At 48.6% G+C, this 21,400-nt stretch overlaps 1 protein-coding gene across 10 annotated transcripts in view; it reads left to right on the plus strand.

The window, feature by feature from the left end:
- The window catches only part of RAPGEF1 (Rap guanine nucleotide exchange factor 1), a 714,396-nt gene that overhangs the window by 477,573 nt on the left and 215,423 nt on the right, over positions 1-21,400 (plus strand). For 7 of the 10 annotated variants that reach the window (XM_086924774.1, XM_086924779.1, XM_086924775.1 and 4 more), the window contains 2 exons: positions 1,830-1,922; positions 16,254-16,342. In XM_086924774.1, the coding sequence (XP_086780900.1) occupies positions 1,830-1,922; positions 16,254-16,342 (182 nt within the window). The remainder of the gene's footprint in view (positions 1-1,829; positions 1,923-16,253; positions 16,343-21,400) is intronic. The other 3 variants (XM_086924781.1, XM_086924777.1, XM_086924780.1) reach the window with 1 other exon arrangement.

Below are 21,400 nucleotides of genomic sequence, written 5' to 3' on the forward strand. Positions count from 1 at the left end.
TATTAAAACACTGTTCCAAACAACTGCAACATCTACAGGTAACTACTGCTTTAGGAGTATACTACTTTGTAGTCTATGCAATGCATGTGTATCTACAGCACACATGCCTCGAACGGATAATGTTACTTACCCAGTAAGCATCTGTTCTTGGCATGTAGAGCTGTAGATTCACATGCACCCACCCGCCTCCCCGGGTACCTGTAGATGTTGCAGTTATTCATTATACATTTATATGCATGGACATCTCTATACTACACTTACTTACTCCATTCTCACCCTCTTGCGGGAAAACAATCTAACAATGGAGTCGATGCCCATGCGCACTATCATCGAAAGGAGGAGTCACCTTACCTTGTGACTGGAAAAGACTCAACACTAGATGGCAGGAGTATGCAAAGCATGTGAATCAACAACTCTACATGCCAAGAACAGATGCTTACTGGGTAAGTAACATTATCCTGCTACCTGTAACAGATTGAAGAGACCTGTGTTCTGCCTGTTACAGAGAGAAAATAACTGGGCTTTGCCTACTTCAGACTGAGACCTAGGCACTGCTTCAAAATCAGGGTACCTGAGCTCTGCCTGCTGCAGAGTGAGGAGCCCTGGGCGCACTGCTGTAGAATCAGGGTACCTGTACTCTGCCTGCTGTAGATTGGAGACCTGGGCTCTGCCTGCTGCAGATTGAAGAGACCTGTGCTCTGCCTGCTACAGATTGAAGAGACCTGTGCTCTGCCTGCTACAGATTGAAGAGACCTGTGCTCTGCCTGCTACAGATTGAAGAGACCTGTGCTCTGCCTGCTACAGATGCGTAATCAGGGTAACTGGGCTTTGGCTGCTTCAGACTGAGACCTATGCCCTGCCTGCTGCAAAATCAGGGTACTTGAGCTCTGTCTGCTGCAGATTGAGGCGACCTGGTCTCTGTCTGCTGCGGATTGAGGAGGCCTGGGCTCTCCCTGCTGCAGACTGAGGAGACCTATGATCGCCCTGTTTAATAATCCGGGTACCTGGGCTCTGCCAGCTACACAGTGCATGTTCCATATTGATGCTTTTGCGGCATGCGTGCTGTAGATGGATGAATCCTGTCTGTGCTTGCTGCAGCTTGACTTGAGGTGACTTGAAATCTGCATTCTGCAGATTGCGGATGGGGGACCCTTGAATGCTCCATGCTAATGATACTTGGGCCCCTTTGAGTTGCAGCAACATTACATATGATTTGAGCTTGGTAAACCTAACAGGAACATTGGCTAGTGTTGGCTTGCTGCAGCAACTTAAGACTGGTCTTTAACTATAACTGGGCCTGCTCCAACTATAGGAGGCCATGAGGCTCAGGCTCTGTACCTTAGGTTCATGGGGGGCAGTGGAATGTGGAGATGAGTGAAAGATGCATTGGTCCTACAGGGCTTCAGAATGAGTCCCCATTTTGGTCTCTACATCTTAAGTGCTGACTGTGCGTGAATTCTATAAAGCACTGCAGACGCTGTCGTTTATAGGCCATAGGAGAAGCCCAGGAGGTGGCAGACGGCAGCGTCCGGTGGATGAGAGAACCAAGGTTTGAGAGCCTAGCTGTGGCTTTCAAAGAAGGCTGACACTGGGTCTCTTAATTTGGTTAGTTTGAAGGTAGATGGCAGTGCTTTCGAAGTTTGCGGTGCTGAGGCTCAGTGACCATATCTTGGGTGAGGGTGCAGTATAGAAATAGGTGTGTAACACAGCTTTGGGTTGTGTGTGTTGGGGACTCGCTATAAAGTGTGAGACCTGTGGGTTTATAATGGATCCCAGCCATTGAAGTGGTTGCCTGTCATGTTTTCCTTTCATCCTGTCTCTTCCCATAGAGTGAAAACGCCAGCGAGGAGGCAGGGGAGGGCGAATACGTCAATCTCTATTCCTCCAGCCAAAGCAATGGAGAGCTCCCTCACTCTGACGGAGTAAGTAGCGCACAGGGTGAGGTGCTGGGGCCATCCAGGTTGCTTGGTGCATGCATGTTTCCTACAGGGCCATGGTCGCTGACCCCCTCTCTGCTGCTGCTTTCCTGATCTAAGCTAATGCTTCAGATGTGTTTGCTGTGAACGGAACAAAACATACCTCAATTACGTGTGCGTACCCATCAATGACAAAGCTTTCTTGATCAATTTGTTTGACAACCACTTTTCCCACTGATGGTGCAGGAGGTAAAGAAGTGTAAACAAGTCATGCAACAAAGTAGCTCATAGCGTTGACATGGACCATTGTTCGTTCATGTGAGGAGCACACTGATCTCTCCTCATTGGAAATTACCAGCAGCTCATGCTAACCTTTAACCGGGCCACGCAAGAATCCTGTATGTAAACATTGACTGATGTGATGGGCTGGTTCATGAGTTCTCAGTTAAGATAGTTTATCCTGCCAGAGGAATAGGACTCCTTAATTATGGTCTGATCGCCCACGTTACGTTGAGGTCTGTCTTCATTCAGAATACCTGTCATTTTCTAGGCGAGAACAGTCTCCTCACAGAGCATACCTCCCAGGTGAGACAATAAGGAGGGGCTCATCACGTGTCAGTACCACATGAACCCACACACATGTGCGTTGAAATCATGATCACTTGTAGAGGGTGTCATTGGTTTGTTTGTATCCCTAGACACCGTTTGAAAATGCGTGTTCCCAATTAAAGAACTTTAAACAATTATGCAAGAACAGGTTTTCCTGGAGGCACATCTAACATTTATACCAAAAATTTGTAAAACTGTGGAACTTGCCATATTTTAATTGTATTTACCTAAAGTCAACATCAGAAAGGTGACATCATACATTGAATGTTAAAAGCATACCAGTTCTTTGCTTCCCAACCTAAGGACTCTGAGTAACCAGTGTAGAAATTCACAACAAATTGTTCAATGTGAATAAATTTGTTTTATTAGCTCAGCAGAGCAATGCACTTTAAACTTGAAAAACAGCACCTTAAGCTTCTCTTTGCCAGACATATGGAAGGTTGGATGATTGTGCAAGACGAGGCTGTGCAAAGACTGACAATACTAAGAAATCAGTTTGCATGTAAATTGTTCCTCATAGTTCAGGCAGTATATGTGAATCTGTAATAGATTCATGTTATAAAAGAAACAAGTTACTTATCTGTAACAGTACTTCTGCAGCTTGAAGCCATTATGGATTTACAGCTGCTCCTCCACGCATTCACATTGAGACAGGGTAGCAAACCAATGTGAATAAGAATCTGTCAAATTTGCTGTGCTACCTCACACTGCATACGGTTAGGGGGAAATTAGCTGGGGTCAGCGGTGTGGGGAATTGGGGGGTTTCAGGTTGACATCACAGTGCTTCAAAATACATCTATTGTCGATACCCACTACTTTACATTCACTTCAAAACAAGATACTATTCTGAGCCCAGTCACTGGATGATGGAGGTGTGTAGGACATGTGAATCTAGAAACAAGATACTATTCTGAGCCCAGTCAAAGGATGATGGAGATATGCAGGACATGTGAATCTATTCTGAGCCCAGTCACTGGATGATGGAGATATGCAGGACATGTGAATGTATTCTGAGCCCAGTCACTGGATGATTGAGATATGCAGGACATGTGAATCTATTCTGAGCCCAGTCACTGGATGATGGAGATATGCAGGACATGTGAATCTATTCTGAGCCCAGTCACTGGATGATTGAGATATGCAGGACATGTGAATCTATTCTGAGCCCAGTCACTGGATGATTGAGATATGCAGGACATGTGAATCTATTCTGAGCCCAGTCACTGGATGATGGAGATATGCAGGACATGTGAATCTATTCTGAGCCCAGTCACTGGATGATGGAGATATGCAGGACATGTGAATCTATTCTGAGCCCAGTCACTGGATGATTGAGATATGCAGGACATGTGAATCTATTCTGAGCCCAGTCACTGGATGATTGAGATATGCAGGACATGTGAATCTATTCTGAGCCCAGTCACTGGATGATGGAGGTGTGTAGGACATGTGAATCTAGAAACAAGATACTATTCTGAGCCCAGTCACTGGATGATTGAGATATGCAGGACATGTGAATCTATTCTGAGCCCAGTCACTGGATGATTGAGATATGCAGGACATGTGAATCTATTCTGAGCCCAGTCACTGGATGATGGAGATATGCAGGACATGTGAATCTATTCTGAGCCCAGTCACTGGATGATTGAGATATGCAGGACATGTGAATCTATTCTGAGCCCAGTCACTGGATGATTGAGATATGCAGGACATGTGAATCTATTCTGAGCCCAGTCACTGGATGATGGAGGTGTGTAGGACATGTGAATCTAGAAACAAGATACTATTCTGAGCCCAGTCACTGGATGATGGAGGTGTGTAGGACATGTGAATCTAGAAACAAGATACTATTCTGAGCCCAGTCACTGGATGATGGAGATATGCAGGACATGTGAATCTATTCTGAGCCCAGTCACTGGATGATGGAGGTGTGTAGCACATGTGAATCTATTCTGAGCCCAGTCACTGAATGATGGATGTGAATCTAGAAACAAGATACTATTCTGAGCCCAGTCACTGGAAGATGTAGGACATGTGAATCTAATCAGAGCCCAGGCACTGGAAGGTGGAGGTATGTAGGTCATGTGAATCTAGAAACAAGATTCTATTCTGAGCCCAGTCACTGGATGATGGAGATATGCAGGACATGTGAATCTATTCTGAGCCCAGTCACTGGATGATGAAGATATGCAGGACATGTGAATCTATTCTGAGCCCAGTCACCGGATGATGGAGGTGTGTAGGACATGTGAATCTAGAAACAAGATACTATTCTGAGCCCAGTCACTGGAAGATGTAGGACATGTGAATCTAATCGGAGCATAGGCACTGGAAGAAGGAGGTATGTAGGTCATGTGAATCTAGAAACAAGATATTATTCTGAGCCGAATCACTGGCTGATGGAGTTAAGTAGGACATGTGAATCTAGAATATTAATCTGCAAAACAGTTGTTGCAGGGAAGTACATTTCCCTGTTCTGTATTTTAGACGAGTAGGCCTTGGCATTGTTCACATCATTTGTGAAACTTCAGCATAAAGTTCTTTAGGGAATTGGTACCTTGTGGTGTTTAGTTGCTGAAACTTATTGAGTTGGATTCGGTACAGATGTAAACGGTGTAGTTTTAAGACACCTGTGCTGCACAGGAACAGAATCTGCTTCTATGTCCATTCTCCTCATTTTTGAAATAATTTGTATTTCTTGCTGCTGTAACTGATACCTCGGAGTTGAAATAAGTCATCTGAAAGAGACAGTTAGTTGTAGATTCCTGACTTTAGAATTCCCCCAGGCATCAGTCTGGATCTGGAGATTTTTCTTCAGCAGTACCCCTGCCCGTCGGTAGGTGGCGTCGATCGAGTCCACGTCGTGGTCGTTGGGATTATGTTGCAGTTCCTACTTAGACACAGCTCCTGCGCGCTGACGTCAGTTCTTTCTTTTTCCGTGCCAACCTAGCGCAGATCCGGAGAGAGCTACCCCTTAACCACTTTTTGTCTAGCCTTTTCGAAACTTTTGTAGACTTCTTTTCGTGTCTTCGACTCCTGGTGCACGAGTGTTGTCCCAACATCCGACCATTGTCAAGCCCTGCGGGTCCTGTCACAAGATGATGTCAGTGACATAACCGCACCTCGTGTGTTTGTGGTGTCTGTAGCGTGACCATGACTCTTAAGTCGTGCTCCGACTGCCGGGCCATGCATCTGAAGATGTTGCGGGTGAGGTCCCGAAAGTTGTTGAATGCCTGGCTCCGACTTTCTCGGCTGTGAGGAAAATCTCAAGACAGTTTGCGTAGCCCAACGTCGCACTCTACGTCGCCGAAGTCCAAACACAAGAAGAAGGCGAAGAAGCACAAGCCTTACACCTCGTCTTTGAGCAGCCCCAAACCGCTGGTGCGCCTTCGGGTCCCGCGGTGTGGGTCAGGGGTCCTGAGCCTTCGATGCCAGCGGCTCTGGTGTCCCCCCAGTGCATCCAGGCCTGGCGTCGATCGTGTCACCTGCCAGAGCCGTCCCCATCCTGATCCCCAAGTTGGAGCCGGACCGATATCGGAACCAACGCTGGTGGGTACTTTTGTTCCCCTTTTCTTCCCTGGTGTTCCCTACCGACCAGAGTATGGTGATGAGGACTGGGAGGGGTCGCTGGACACTTTAACTGACCAGCTGGAAGAACCGGACTGGCGAGAGGACTTAGGTGATGCTAGTGATCTGGAATCTTCCCCAGACACTGACTTGCTTTCTTCCCCCTAGCGTGGCTACGGAGGAGGGAGCGTCCTATGCTGTGATGGTGAGAAGTGCAGCCAAGTTCTTGGGCCTTGAGTTCTTTTCAGTGGCAGTCAGGGCTAACCTTCTGACAGAGGTGCTTCAGCCTGCTACTTCCTCCTCTGAACCCCTATTGCCATTCAGTGAGGCCCTCACTGACGTCCTTCTGGGCACTTGGTCCAAGCCCAGCACAGGGGCTCCTGTGGAGAGAACAAGAAGGAGAAAGCCCTGCGTCCTATTCTAAACCTCTGGCCCTCAACCGCTTCCTTCGGAAGGAGAAGTTCAAAACGCTCACGTTGGCTTAGGTTCTGTCTGCCCTCAATCTGGATGGACTGGATGGTGGCGTTGGACTTGCAGGATGCTTATTTCCATATTCCCGTCCTGCCAGCCCCCAGATGCTATCTATGGTTCACGGTGAGCCACAAGCACTTTCAGTTCACTGTGCTCCCCTCCTGCCTTACCAGTGCCCCTCGGGTGTTCACAAAGGTGATGGTGGTGTTCTCAGCTCATCTGCGTAGATCAAGGGTTCCAGTCTTCCCCTATCTCAAGGACTTGCTGCTGAAGGCGGGCTCCTCCCAGGCTGTCTCCCACCTCCAGACTACCGCGGGCCTCCTGCATTTGTGGGCGTTCTCTATCAATGTGCCAAAGTCACACCTGACTCCCTCTCAGACGCTCCCATTAATCAGAGCTGTTCTGGACACAGTGCAGTTTCGGGCCTATCCTTCCGAGCAGTGAGTCTGGGATATTCGGGCTATGTTACCGATGTTTCAGCCTCTATCCTGGATTTCGGTGAGAATGACTGAGGCTGTTGGGCGTCATGGCCTCCTGCGTACTGCTGGTGAATCATGGCAGATGGCATATGTGGGCTCTGCAGTGGGACCTAAAGTTCCAGTGGGCGCAGAATCAGGGGAATCTTTCAGACTATGTTCAGATCACAGAAGGAACTACACAACAATTGCAGTGGTAGCAACGAACAAGGCTTGAGTCGGAGGCAGATCCCTTTCCCTTCCCCCAACCAGATCTAGAAGTAGTGACAGATGAGTAACTCCTGGGATGGGGGCGTCCATCTGGAAGAGGCGTAGATCAGAGGCATCTGGTCTCCGGCAGAGTCCGGGCTCCGGGCGATCCACTGGTACTGAAGGCATTCCTTCCCTGTCTCAAAGGGAAAGTAGTGCAGGTGTTCACAAACACCACTGCCATGTGGTACTTCAACAAACAAGGTGGGGTGGGGTCATGGACCCTCTGTCAGGAGGCTCTTCACCTCTGGACATAGCTGAAACATAAGGGCATGAACCTTGTGGCTCAACACATGGCGGGTTCTCTGAATGACCGGGTGGACTAACTCCGCCGTCGGTACTTGGTCTATCACGAATGGTGTCTTCATTCGGTAGTGGTGCAAGGTCTCTTTCAACGTTGGTGAGAGCCTGGGTTAGAACTGTTCGCCACCGAAGGGAACGTGCAATGTCAGCAGTAATGCGCTTTGGAGTTTCCAAGGTGGCACTCGCTCGGCGATGCCTTTTGTCACAAGTGGAACTGCCGCCTCCTGTACGCCATTCCGTCTGTACCCCTTCTTCCCAAGTGCTCAAGCAGATCAAGCGCGACCAGGCCCAATTTATTCTTGTGGCTCCGGACTGTGCACGAAGAGTCTGGGACCCCAAGCTCCTGAGCATGGCCATGGATCCTCCGATTAGACTGGCCCTTCAGGAGGATCTTTTGTTGCAGCAGCAGGGGATGATGTTTCCACCAGAACCTATCCAGTCTCCATCTCCTTTTGTGGAGATTGAGTGACGACAGTTTACAGCTTTCGACCTTCCACCCAAAGTCTGTAATTTTGTCTTGGCAGCCAGGCGTCCCTCCACTAAATCGGTACCCGCCTGTAGGTGGAACAAGTTTGTGGCAAGGTGCACAGCAAAGGCTGCTCCTCTTTAAGAGAATGACTGTCCTATAACTAGGTCCTATTGTATATACTTTCTTCGGCCCAGCAGGTCTCTGCTCTGACCACTCTCAAAGGCTAACTTGCTGCTAGCTCTTTTTCTTCGGCTGCCAGATCAGACATCTTTATTAGAATCTCATACTGTAAATAGATTATTTAAGGGCATTACTCATCTATTTCCTCCATCTCCTTTCATAATGCCCCAATGGGACTTGAATCTTGTTCTCAAATATCTTGTGAGCCTCTTCATAACTCTTCATAACTGTGCTCCTTACTCTGATAGCTGCCTTCCTAGTGGCCATCACCTCTGCTCGCAGGGTGAGTGAGCTTCAAACTTCGCCTTCCAAGCCCCCTTTGTTCTATGTGCATCCGAACAAAGTGGTGCTTAGAACTAGGCCTTCGTTCCTTCCTAAAGTGGTTACACCACTTCATGTAGGACAATCTATCACTTTGCCCACCCTTTTCCCACCTCCACACCCTTCCAAGGAAGAGGCGGAGAGACTCCACCTTCTGGCCCCTAAACGTGCTCGGTCATTCTACCTTGACAACACCAAAGATTTCCTGGTGAATGATCAACTGTTTGTTGGCTATGTAGGTGCCAAGGAAGGCTGAGCTGTTCAAAAATGTATGATCTCTTGATGGGTTGTCCTTTGCATAAAGATCTGCTACGCTTTAGCGAAGAAGGATCCTTTAGTCAGACCCCCCAGGATATAGCGGCATGGATTAGCAAATTTAGCGGCACAAAAATGGAAATTTAGCGGCACAAATATGGAAATTTAGCGGCAATTTTGCAGCATTTTATGTAGCCATTTTTCCTCCAACAAACACAGATATCTTAGTTTTTTTAGTTATTTAACAACATGAAGCTATGTATATTTGGTTTCTTTACAATGTAGACACTTTGGGGCAGATTTACAAGCCCCTTGCGCTGCTTTTACGCCGCCGTTACGTCACTTTTGTGATGCAGCGGCGGCGCAAAAGATGCACCATTGTGCAGGGTATTTACGTGACTCATCTCCCAGATGCGTCACGTTGCAAAGCCCTGCGCCAGAAGAGGCGTACCATTGCAGGTCAGTTTGTGTCTTGCAATAGCCTTAGGGCTTGGTGACACTGTACCTGCTGCACTAATGATGGCTATACCTATCGCCCCTTTTATTAGTAAGCACGTTAAATAGTACAGTGTATTTTGAACACGACCTGATATCCCACCGGATGCCCGTTCGACAGACCTAACCACTAGAGAAAGAGCAGTCAAAACCGCCAAGTGGTCACTTGTTAAACAGTAGCGAACTGCATGTTGGTACTTGTAGTTTCGTTGCAAAATGTCAGCCTGCAAATCGTCTCCGATTTAAAAGCGGGGACTGGTTGAAGTTGACACCCATGACATGGGTGAGTGGTTCTGTCTGTTTATCTTAAGGGACAGACATCTCTGCACGGCGCTCCGTCTCCAAGCCAGCGAATAGGGTGACCAACTGGCATTGGTGCAAATTCAGGACGGTGAGTGTAACAATTCAGGACAAAGGGTCAAAATTCAGGACACAAATTCAGGACAGGAGCTCAAAATTCAGGACAAAACTTCAGGACAATAGGTACGTTTTACAGACACATCAGAGGTCGCGCAATAGTATATAAGTAAGCCCAGCCATTTCCAAACATATTCAACCGTTTGCAAACCTATCCATCATGTATCCTTCCATCTATCATTTCACTCATCCATCCCTTCATCCATCCCCTCATCCATCCTTTCACTCATCTCCATTATCCATCCACCCTTTCACCCTATCCATCTGTACACTTATCCATCCACTCTTCATCCCATCCATCCATTCACTCATCCATTCAGCCATTTACCCTTTTACCAATCCAGCCATCCTTTCACTTACTAATCCTTCCACCCATCCACTATTTTAGTCATCCATCCATCCTCCCTTTCTCTCTCCATCGACCCTTTCACTTAGCCATCCTTCCTTCCATCCATCCTTTCACCCACCCATCATCCATCCATCCATCCATCCATCTGCCCTTCCCCTCATCATCCATCCTTCCCCTCATCATCCATCCTTCCCCTCATCACCCATCCATCCTTTTCCCTCATCATCCATCCTTTTCCCTCATCATCCATCCATCTACCCACCCACTCTTCATCCATCCATCCTTCCCCTCATCATCCATCCATCCTTCCCCTCATCTATCCATCCTTTCACCCGCCCCCTCATCATCCATCCATTCCCTCATCATCCATCCATCCACCCTTCCCCTCATCATCCATCCTTCCACCCACCCCCTCATCAACCATCCATCCATCCATCCCCTCATCATCCATCCATCCTTTCACCCACCCATCCATCCTTCCCCTCTATCCATCCCCTCATCCATCCTTCCTCTCATCCATCCTTCCCCTCATCCATCCATCCTTCCCCTCATCCATCCTTCCTTTCATCCATCATCCCCCTCACCCATCCATCCACCCATCCACCATCATCCATCCATCCACCCATCCCACCCATCCACCCAATCCACCACCATCCACCCAATCCACCACCATCCATCCACCCACCCACCCATCCACCCACCCACCCATCCATCCATCCATCCACCACCATCCATCCACCCACCCACCCACCCATCCACCCACCGACCCATCCATCCACCCACCGACCCATCCATCCACCCACCGACCCATCCATCCACCCACCCATGTCACCACCAACCCATGCATCCATCCATGTAATGTAATGTAAATACCAATTTATAACGCGCGACAATCGCTCCAAGGAGCATCTAGGCGCCCAGAAAGGACCTCCAGATGTTAGGTAGTTCCTATGCTTACTTGACTGAGACCCGAATTACACTAGGCTTTTGGCAGTCGTATCTTTTAGATTAAAGATCCAAGTTTTTAGGTGTTTGCGGAAATCTATTTCTTTATCCAGTAGTCTCAACTGGGGGGGAAGGGCATTCCATGCTTTTGCTCCCAGTACCGCCAGGGATTTACCCCCTCGGGTTTTAAGTCTGAAGCTTGGGACGGTAAGCAGGTTGGCCGTTGAAGAACGCAGTGCTCTGGTTGGGCAGTATCTGCTGAATTTTTTCCTCAGGTAGGATGGCCCTAAGTTGTGGACAGCTCTAAAAGTAATTAAGAGTACTTTGAACAAGACCCTTTTTGTAATAGGCAGCCAATGTAATGCCTTAAGGGCTTTGGTTGCAGATGATCTTTTCGGCCACTTTAAAACCAACCTCGCAGCTGCACCATCTGAAGTTTGTGTGTGACAGCTTTATTTGTACCAGCGTAGAGGCTATTGCAGTAATCGATGCGTGATGTTACTAGTGCAACCGTAACTGTTTTCCTTGCTTCAAGGGGCAGAAGATCAAAGAACTTTCTCAGTCCCTTTATTACCCCGAAGCACATGCCTGCCACTCTGGCTGCTTGTTGTCTAAAAGACAGGTCGGAGTCAAAATGCACCCCCAGATTACGGGCCAAGTTGGTTGTATGAGGTGGTATTTCAGCTTTTTCTGGCCACCATAATCGTGGGATGAACTCATTATTTGGGCCTATTGGCATGATCTCTGTTTTGCCTGTGTTGCATTTCAAATGGTTTAGACGCATCCATTCAAAGGTGGCCGTTAGGCAACCTTTGAGATTTTCCTCCCAGGCTTGGTTATCCTTATCCATTACCAGGATAAGTTGTGTGTCATCGGCATAGGCTATAGCGTCTATGACGAAATCAATTTTATCAGAGGTGCTGTATAAACATTAATCCATCCATCCATCCAGGCACCCACCCATCCAGGCACCCACCCATCCATCCATCCATCCATCCATCCAGGCACCCACCCACCAGATATATTGATATGAGGGGATGTAGCACACCTTGACCCAAACCGCAGCTTCAAAAAATGAGCAGGAATGTGCGTGATAAATAAACTTCCCATCAATTTTTTTTGTAAAAAATAAGTACATTAAAAAAAATAAGTATATAATCTTGGTATGAGTGGAGGATTGCAGGCGCGAACCGTGTCTGTCAGCACCAACGTCAGTCTATGTTTCCGTTAGACCACATGTTGTTGCAGTGACTGACGTTGATGTTTTGCTTATTGAAATAAACATATTTCCAAATATGCACCGCTTTGCTTGTTTCTGTTTATGCTTCCCGTTTTTAATGTGCTCGCTTTACGCTGCTTTGCTTTTTCTAAGTAAGTTTATGTCATTGTGCGCATATTGCTTAAATAAACATTCTTCTTTAAAATAACCATTGTTCTTTATATGTTCTTGATAGCCTCCTATGCCCTTTATGCAGCTTTGTTCACACCTTGACCCAAACCGCAGCTTCAAAAAAATGAGCAGGAATGTGCGTGATAAATACACTTCCCAGGCGTGAACCGTAATAAACATACTTCCAAATATATGTTTATATGTTCTTGCAATGATGCTTAAATAAACATTGTTCTTTAAAATATTCATATCCTCATCTGCTGCGCCGCTTCCCGTTTATACTTGTATGCATAATATATGCATAATGTGCTCGCTTTATGCATTGTGCGCTGGTTCCCGTTTATTGCTTCCCGTTTATACTTATATTCATATCCTCATATGCAGCGCCGCTTCCCGTTTATACTTGTATGCATAATATATGCATAATGTGCTCGCTTTATGCATTGTGCGCTGGTTCCCGTTTATTGCTTCCCGTTTATACTTATATTCATATCCTCATATGCAGCGCCGCTTCCCGTTTATACTTGTATGCATAATATATGCATAATGTACTCGCTTTATGCATTGTGCGCTGGTTCCCGTTTATTGCTTCCCGTTTACCTATATTCATATCCTCATATGCAGCGCCGCTTCCCGTTTATACTTGTATGTATAATATATGCATAATGTGCTCGCTTTATGCATTGTGCGTTGGTTCCCGTTTATTGCTTCCCGTTTATACTTATATTCATATCCTCATATGCAGCGCCGCTTCCCGTTTATACTTGTATGCATAATATATGCATAATGTGCTCGCTTTATGCATTGTGCGCTGGTTCCCGTTTATTGCTTCCCGTTTATACTTATATTCATATCCTCATATGCAGCGCCGCTTCCCGTTTATACTTGTATGCATAATATATGCATAATGTGCTCGCTTTATACATTGTGCGCTGGTTCCCGTTTATTGCTTCCCGTTTATACTTATATTCATATCCTCATCTGCTGCGCCGCTTCCCGTTTATACTTGTATGCATAATATATGCATAATGTGCTCGCTTTATGCATTGTGCGCTGGTTCCCGTTTATTGCTTCCCGTTTATACTTATATTCATATCCTCATATGCAGCGCCGCTTCCCGTTTATACTTGTATGCATAATATATGCATAATGTGCTCGCTTTATACATTGTGCGCTGGTTCCCGTTTATTGCTTCCCGTTTATACTTACATTCATATCCTCATCTGCTGCGCCGCTTCCCGTTTATACTTGTATGCATAATATATGCATAATGTGCTCGCTTTATGCATTGTGCGCTGGTTCCCGTTTATTGCTTCCCGTTTATACTTATATTCATATCCTCATATGCAGCGCCGCTTCCCGTTTATACTTGTATGCATAATATATGCATAATGTGCTCGCTTTATGCATTGTGCGCTGGTTCCCGTTTATTGCTTCCCGTTTATACTTATATTCATATCCTCATATGCAGCGCCGCTTCCCGTTTATACTTGTATGCATAATATATGCATAATGTGCTCGCTTTATGCATTGTGCGCTGGTTCCCGTTTATTGCTTCCCGTTTATACTTATATTCATATCCTCATATGCAGCAACTAAGGACCCTCAGGTCTGTGTGGTAGGGTTTTTGTAATTGTATATATCGATTTGTGTTTTTTAGTCTAGCCATTGTGATTTGGGTTTTTGTTTCTGAAAATACCAATGCTTTATGGTCTATATTTTATTGCTCATTGGCCCAGAAATGCATGATGGTATTTTTTCCATATATTCCCTCAGAAACCTAATTGTTCTTCTAAGGTCGTTTGGGTCGATGCAACCCCCATCCATGGTCCCTCATAAGAGATATTTATCTCTGCCCTAGATGGCATGAGGAAGAGCCCATTGTTTATCAGAGGTTTCATCTACCTCTGGAGCAGGTAGGTATGTGCTCTGCTCTAGATGGCCTGAGGAAGGGCCCTTTGTTTATAAGAGGTTTCCTCTGCCCCTGGGGCAGGTGCGTATTTGCTCTGCTCTAGATCGCTTCATGCAGGACCCTTTGTGTATAAGAGGTTTCCTCTGCCTCTGGGGCAGGTAGGTATTTACTCTAGAGCAGAGGCCATCTAGGCCTCATGCCGGGACCTTTGTTTATCAAAGGTTCCCTCTGCGGTAGGTAGGTATTTGCTCTGCTCTAGATAGCCTGGGAAAAGGCTCCTTTGTTTATCCGAGGTTTCCTCTGGGTCAGGTAGGAATTTGCTCTGCTCTAGATAGCCCCAGGAAGGGCCCTTTGTTTATTGGAGGTCTACTTTGCCCCTGGGGCGGGTAGGTATTTGCTCTGCAGTAGATGGCCTCGTGCATGGCCTTTAATGTATATGGGGTCTCCTCTGCCCCTGGGGCAGCTAGGTATGTGCTCTGCTCTAGGTGAACTGGGGTGGCAGAGTGGGCTAAAGAACGGTGATGGATTAAACCCAGATCTTTTGACTGGGTGTGAGTGATTGATTCAGATGCTCCGTCCATCACCACCCCCTTTTGTACCGCTTTTGGCCGCCATAAGTGTGGCAGGGTATGCTCAGACGTGAGTCCCTTGCTCACTTTGCCACTGGATTCAAGCAAGCCGGGCTGAAGACGGCTGGAATGCCAGAAACCGGTTCTCGGAAGCTTGTTTCCGGTCCAGGGAAGACATGGCTTGGAAGTTCGGGCTGGACTGTTCCCATGAGGCACAGGGTCAGACTGATTTGCATATAGCCATGGCTGAACTGGGGTGGCAGAGTGGGCTAAAGAACAGTGATGGATTAAACCCAGATCTTTTGACTGGGTGTGAGCGTTTGATTGATTCAGATGCTCCGTCCATCACCACCCCCTTTTGTACCACTACCTGCTCTAGATGGCCACATACAGGGCTCTTTGCTTATTAGAGGTTTCCTCTGCCTCTGGGGCAGGTAGGTATTTGCTCTGCTCTAAATAGCCTCTTGCAGGGCCCTTTGTTTAGCAGAGGTTTCCTCTGCCTCTGGGGCAGGTAGGTATTTGCTCTGCTCTATATAGCCTCTTGCAGGGCCCTTTGTTTAGCAGAGGTTTCCTCTGCCTCTGGGGCAGGTAGGTATTTGCTCTGCTCTAGATTGACTGAGGAAGGGCTCTTTGTTTATCAGAGGTTTCCTCTGCCCCTGGGGCAGGTAAGTATTTGCTCTGCTCTAGATCTACTCACACAGGGCCCTTTGTTTATCAGAGGTTTCCTCTGGGGCAGGTAGGTATTTGTTCTGCTCCAGATAGCCTGAGGAAGAGCCCTTTGTTAAAGGTTTCCTCTTGGGCAGGTAGGTATTTGCTCTGCTCCAGATAGCCTGAGCAAGAGCCCTTTGTTTATCAGAGGTTTCCTCTGGGGCAGGTAGGTATTTGTTCTGCCCTAGATAGCCTGGGGAAGAGCCCTTTGTTTATCAGAGGTTTCCTCTGCCTCTTGGGCAGGCAGGTATTTGCTCTGGTCTCGATGGCCTCATGCGTGGCCCTTGGTTAATCAGATGTTTAATTGGCCTCTGGTTTCCTCATCAATGTTCCTTCAGTATTCCGGCTGGCCCCTGGGAGCCTTGGCTGTAATTACTCATTCGGCCATTAGTAACCTTGTCAGTGGATGCCTTAGTACTGACTACTGGTCTGAGATCATCAGTGTGGACCCTTTGTTATCAAGAAGTTCACTTCTCCTTCATGAGCCTCACTCTAGTTTGCATCATTTTCATGTTGGCACCGCCATAACCCGCATGACGCTACCCTCTGTGCATGGTCGGAGGGCAGGGGTGGGCACGGGTACCAGTGCAACACTGACTCTTAACTTGTGTGCGGCATGCAGAGATCTTCTCACAGTGTGCTCTCTCCACAGGATTCCCCACCCCTGAAAGATGGCTTCCAAGGGGATGGATTGTCACACGCCGGTTCGTCCGTGAATGAGGGTCATGGCTCTTTGGAAAGGTGAGTGTGTGTAGATCACAGGGCTACATAGCGGACCTATGGAAAGTGAAAGCCAGCGGTGCCTTGGACACCTCTCCTATGAGCAGCCTGTAAAGTCTGTGTGGGCGGTGATTGTGGCCCTTAATGCAGTGATAGTTCAACACAGGAAGTCTTGTCATGTCAGAAATCGGCTACACTGAACCACGCAGGCATAACATAAAAAGCACAGCACATGCACACACGCATCACAGATGTATCACATATGACTTCAGTGAGTCTGCTCATGGGGTAGGGCACATAATTCGGAGTTCGCCCATTGGCCGCAGCGTTTGCCCCCAATGCTCTGGGGCGGGGGCTTGAGCACAGGAGTGATGTATGGCATGTATTGTAGCTTCAGCACACTGCACAAGGCTGGGGTCTGGGCTCTCTCGCAGGAGGAGTGTATTAAGCTCTGGGGTTAAAGCACAGGAGTGATTTATGGCCTGTATTGTAGCTTCAGCGCACTGCACATGGCAAAAGGCTGGGGTCTGGGCTCTTTAGCAGGACAAGTGTAGTAAGCCTTTTGGCGGGGTTGGAGCACAAGCAAAGCATTTATTGTAGCTTCAGCACATGGCACAAGGGTGGGGTCTGGGCTCTGTCGCAGGAGGAGTGTAGTAAGCTCTGGGGTGGGGGTTTCAGCGCAGGATTGATGTGTGGTATGTATTGTAGCTTTGACAAAGAGAGGATGGACAGAGCGCTGAAACTTTTCAGACATTCACCCCCAGTCACAGATCTGGGTTTAATCCATCGTTATATTGCTCACCAAGCCACCTCAGTTCAGACCGAGCTATATGCAAATCAGTCTTGACCCTTTGCCTCATGGGAACAGTCCAGCCCGAACTGCCAAGCCAGGTCTTCCCTGAACCGGAAAGAAGAATCCTCGGACCAGTTTCTGGGTAACACCCTTCATCAGCCAGGATAGCTTGAATCCAGTGGCAAAGTAAGCAAGGGACCCACGTCTGGGCATACCCTGCCAACTTAGGGCGAACAAAGCAAACAGAAGGAGATAATGGTCGAAGTGCTAAAACTTTTCAGACACTCTCCCCCAGTCACAGATGTGGGTTGAATCCAACATCATTCTTTATCTCACTTTGCCACCTCAGTTAAGACCCAGCTAAATGCAAATCAGTCTTCACCCTGTGCCTCATGGGAACAGTCCAGCCCAAACTGCCAAGCCAGGTCTTCCCTGAACCGGAAACTAGCATCCTTGGACCGTACGATGGATTTAGGCCCAGATCTCTGTACTGGGGTGAATGTATGGCATTGTTCTGCATTCTTTCCATCAATTGTTGTTTTTGTATTGTAGCTTCAGTGCACTGCACATGGCACAAGACCGGGGTCTGGGCTCTGTCGTAGGAGGAGTGTAGTAAGCTCTGGGGAGGGGGTTTGAGCACAGGATTGATGTGTGGTATGTATTGTAGCTTCAGCTCACTGCACATGGCACAAGGCCGGGGTCTGGGCTCTGTCGTAGGAGGAGTGTAGTAAGCTCTGGGGTGGGGGTTTGAGCACAGGATTGATGTGTGGTATGTATTGTAGCTTCAGCTCACTGCACATGGCACAAGACCGGGGTATGGGCTCTGTCGTAGAAGGAGTGTAGTAAGCTCTGGGGAGGGGGTTTGAGCACAGGATTGATGTGTGGTTTGTATTGTAGCTTCAGCTCACTGCACATGGCACAAGACCGGGGTCTGGGCTCTGTCGTAGAAGGAGTGTAGTAAGCTCTGGGTGGGGGTTTGAGCACAGGATTGATGTGTGGTATGTATTGTAGCTTCAGCTCACTGCACATGGCACAAGACCGGGGTCTGGGCTCTGTCATAGGAGGAGTGTAGTAAGCTCTGGGTGGGGGTTTGAGCACTGGATTGATGTGTGGTATGTATTGTAGCTTCAGCTCACTGCACATGGCACAAGGCCGGGGTCTGGGCTCTGTCGTAGGAGGAGTGTAGTAAGCTCTGGGGTGGGGGTTTGAGCACAGGATTGATGTGTGGTTTGTATTGTAGCTTCAGCTCACTGCACATGGCACAAGGCCGGGGTCTGGGCTCTGTCGCAGGAGGAGTGTAGTAAGCTCTGTGTGGGGGTTTGAGCACTGGATTGATGTGTGGTATGTATTGTAGCTTCAGCTCACTGCACATGGCACAAGGCCGGGGTCTGGGCTCTGTCGTAGGAGGAGTGTAGTAAGCTCTGGGGTGGGGGTTTGAGCACAGGATTGATGTGTGGTATGTATTGTAGCTTCAGCTCACTGCACATGGCACAAGGCCGGGGTCTGGGCTTTGTCGTAGGAGGAGTGTAGTAAGCTCTGGGTGGGGGTTTGAGCACAGGATTGATGTGTGGTATGTATTGTAGCTTCAGCTCACTGCACATGGCACAAGACCGGGGTCTGGGCTCTGTCGCAGGAGTGTAGTAAGCTCTGTGTGGGGGTTTGAGCACAGGATTGATGTGTGGTTTGTATTGTAGCTTCAGCTCACTGCACATGGCACAAGGCCGGGGTCTGGGCTCTGTCGTAGGAGTGTAGTAAGCTCTGTGTGGGGGTTTGAGCACAGGATTGATGTGTGGTTTGTATTGTAGCTTCAGCTCACTGCACATGGCACAAGGCCGGGGTCTGGGCTCTGTCGTAGGAGGAGTGTAGTAAGCTCTGGGGTGGGGGTTTGAGCACAGGATTGATGTGTGGTATGTATTGTAGCTTCAGCTCACTGCACTTGGCACAAAGCCGGGGTCTGGGCTCTGTCGTAGGAGGAGTGTAGTAAGCTCTGGGTGGGGGTTTCAGCACAGGATTGATGTGTGGTATGTATTGTAGCTTCAGCTCACTGCACATGGCACAAGACCGGGGTATGGGCTCTGTCGTAGGAGGAGTGTAGTAAGCTCTGGGGTGGGGGTTTCAGCACAGGATTGATGTGTGGTTTGTATTGTAGCTTCAGCTCACTGCACATGGCACAAGGCCGGGGTCTGGGCTCTGTCGCAGGAGGAGTGTAGTAAGCTCTGTGTGGGGGTTTGAGCACAGGATTGATGTGTGGTATGTATTGTAGCTTCAGCTCACTGCACATGGCACAAGGCCGGGGTCTGGGCTTTGTCGTAGGAGGAGTGTAGTAAGCTCTGGGTGGGGGTTTGAGCACAGGATTGATGTGTGGTATGTATTGTAGCTTCAGCTCACTGCACATGGCACAAGACCGGGGTCTGGGCTCTGTCGCAGGAGGAGTGTAGTAAGCTCTGGGTGGGGGTTTGAGCACAGGATTGATGTGTGGTATGTATTGTAGCTTCAGCTCACTGCACATGGCACAAGGCCGGGGTCTGGGCTCTGTCGTAGAAGGAGTGTAGTAAGCTCTGGGGTGGGGGTTTGAGCACTGGATTGATGTGTGGTATGTATTGTAGCTTCAGCTCACTGCACATGGCACAAGGCCGGGGTCTGGGCTTTGTCGTAGGAGGAGTGTAGTAAGCTCTGGGGTGGGGGTTTGAGCACAGGATTGATGTGTGGTATGTATTGTAGCTTCAGCTCACTGCACATGGCACAAGGCCGGGGTCTGGGCTCTGTCGTAGGAGGAGTGTAGTAAGCTCTGGATGGGGGTTTGAGCACAGGATTGATGTGTGGTTTGTATTGTAGCTTCAGCTCACTGCACATGGCACAAGACCGGGGTCTGGGCTCTGTCATAGGAGGAGTGTAGTAAGCTCTGGGTGGGGGTTTCAGCACAGGATTGATGTGTGGTATGTATTGTAGCTTCAGCTCACTGCACATGGCACAAGGCCGGGGTCTGGGCTCTGTCGTAGGAGGAGTGTAGTAAGCTCTGGGGTGGGGGTTTGAGCACAGGATTGATGTGTGGTATGCATTGTAGCTTCAGCTCACTGCACATGGCACAAGACCGGGGTCTGGGCTCTGTCGTAGGAGGAGTGTAGTAAGCTCTGGGTGGGGGTTTGAGCACAGGATTGATGTGTGGTATGTATTGTAGCTTCAGCTCACTGCACATGGCACAAGACCGGGGTCTGGGCTCTGTCATAGGAGGAGTGTAGTAAGCTCTGGGTGGGGGTTTCAGCACAGGATTGATGTGTGGTATGTATTGTAGCTTCAGCTCACTGCACATGGCACAAGGCCGGGGTCTGGGCTTTGTCGTAGGAGGAGTGTAGTAAGCTCTGGGGTGGGGGTTTGAGCACAGGATTGATGTGTGGTTTGTATTGTAGCTTCAGCTCACTGCACATGGCACAAAGCCGGGGTCTGGGCTCTGTCGCAGGAGGAGTGTAGTAAGCTCTGGGTGGGGGTTTGAGCACAGGATTGATGTGTGGTATGTATTGTAGCTTCAGCTCACTGCACAAGACCGGGGTCTGGAATCTGTCATAGGAGGAGTGTAGTAAGCTCTGGGTGGGGGTTTGAGCACAGGATTGATGTGTGGTATGTATTGTAGCTTCAGCTCACTGCACTTGGCACAAAGCCGGGGTCTGGGCTCTGTCGCAGGAGGAGTGTAGTAAGCTCTGGGGTGGGGGTTTGAGCACAGGATTGATGTGTGGTTTGTATTGTAGCTTCAGCTCACTGCACATGGCACAAGGCCGGGGTCTGGGCTTTGTCGTAGGAGGAGTCTAGTAAGCTCTGGGGAGGGGGTTTGAGCACAGGATTGATGTGTGGTATGTATTGTAGCTTCAGCTCACTGCACATGGCACAAGGCCGGGGTCTGGGCTCTGTCGTAGGAGGAGTGTAGTAAGCTCTGGGGTGGGGGTTTGAGCACAGGATTGATGTGTGGTTTGCATTGTAGCTTCAGCTCACTGCACATGGCACAAGGCCGGGGTCTGGGCTCTGTCGTAGGAGGAGTGTAGTAAGCTCTGGGGTGGGGGTTTGAGCACAGGATTGATGTGTGGTATGTATTGTAGCTTCAGCTCACTGCACATGGCACAAGGCCGGGGTCTGGGCTCTGTCGCAGGAGGAGTGTAGTAAGCTCTGGGGTGGGGGTTTGAGCACAGGATTGATGTGTGGTATGTATTGTAGCTTCAGCTCACTGCACATGGCACAAGGCCGGGGTCTGGGCTCTGTCGTAGAAGGAGTGTAGTAAGCTCTGGGTGGGGGTTTCA

Source organism: Lissotriton vulgaris, chromosome 5 (assembly GCF_964263255.1).
Source record: "Lissotriton vulgaris chromosome 5, aLisVul1.2, whole genome shotgun sequence".
Classification (NCBI taxonomy): domain Eukaryota; kingdom Metazoa; phylum Chordata; class Amphibia; order Caudata; family Salamandridae; genus Lissotriton; species Lissotriton vulgaris.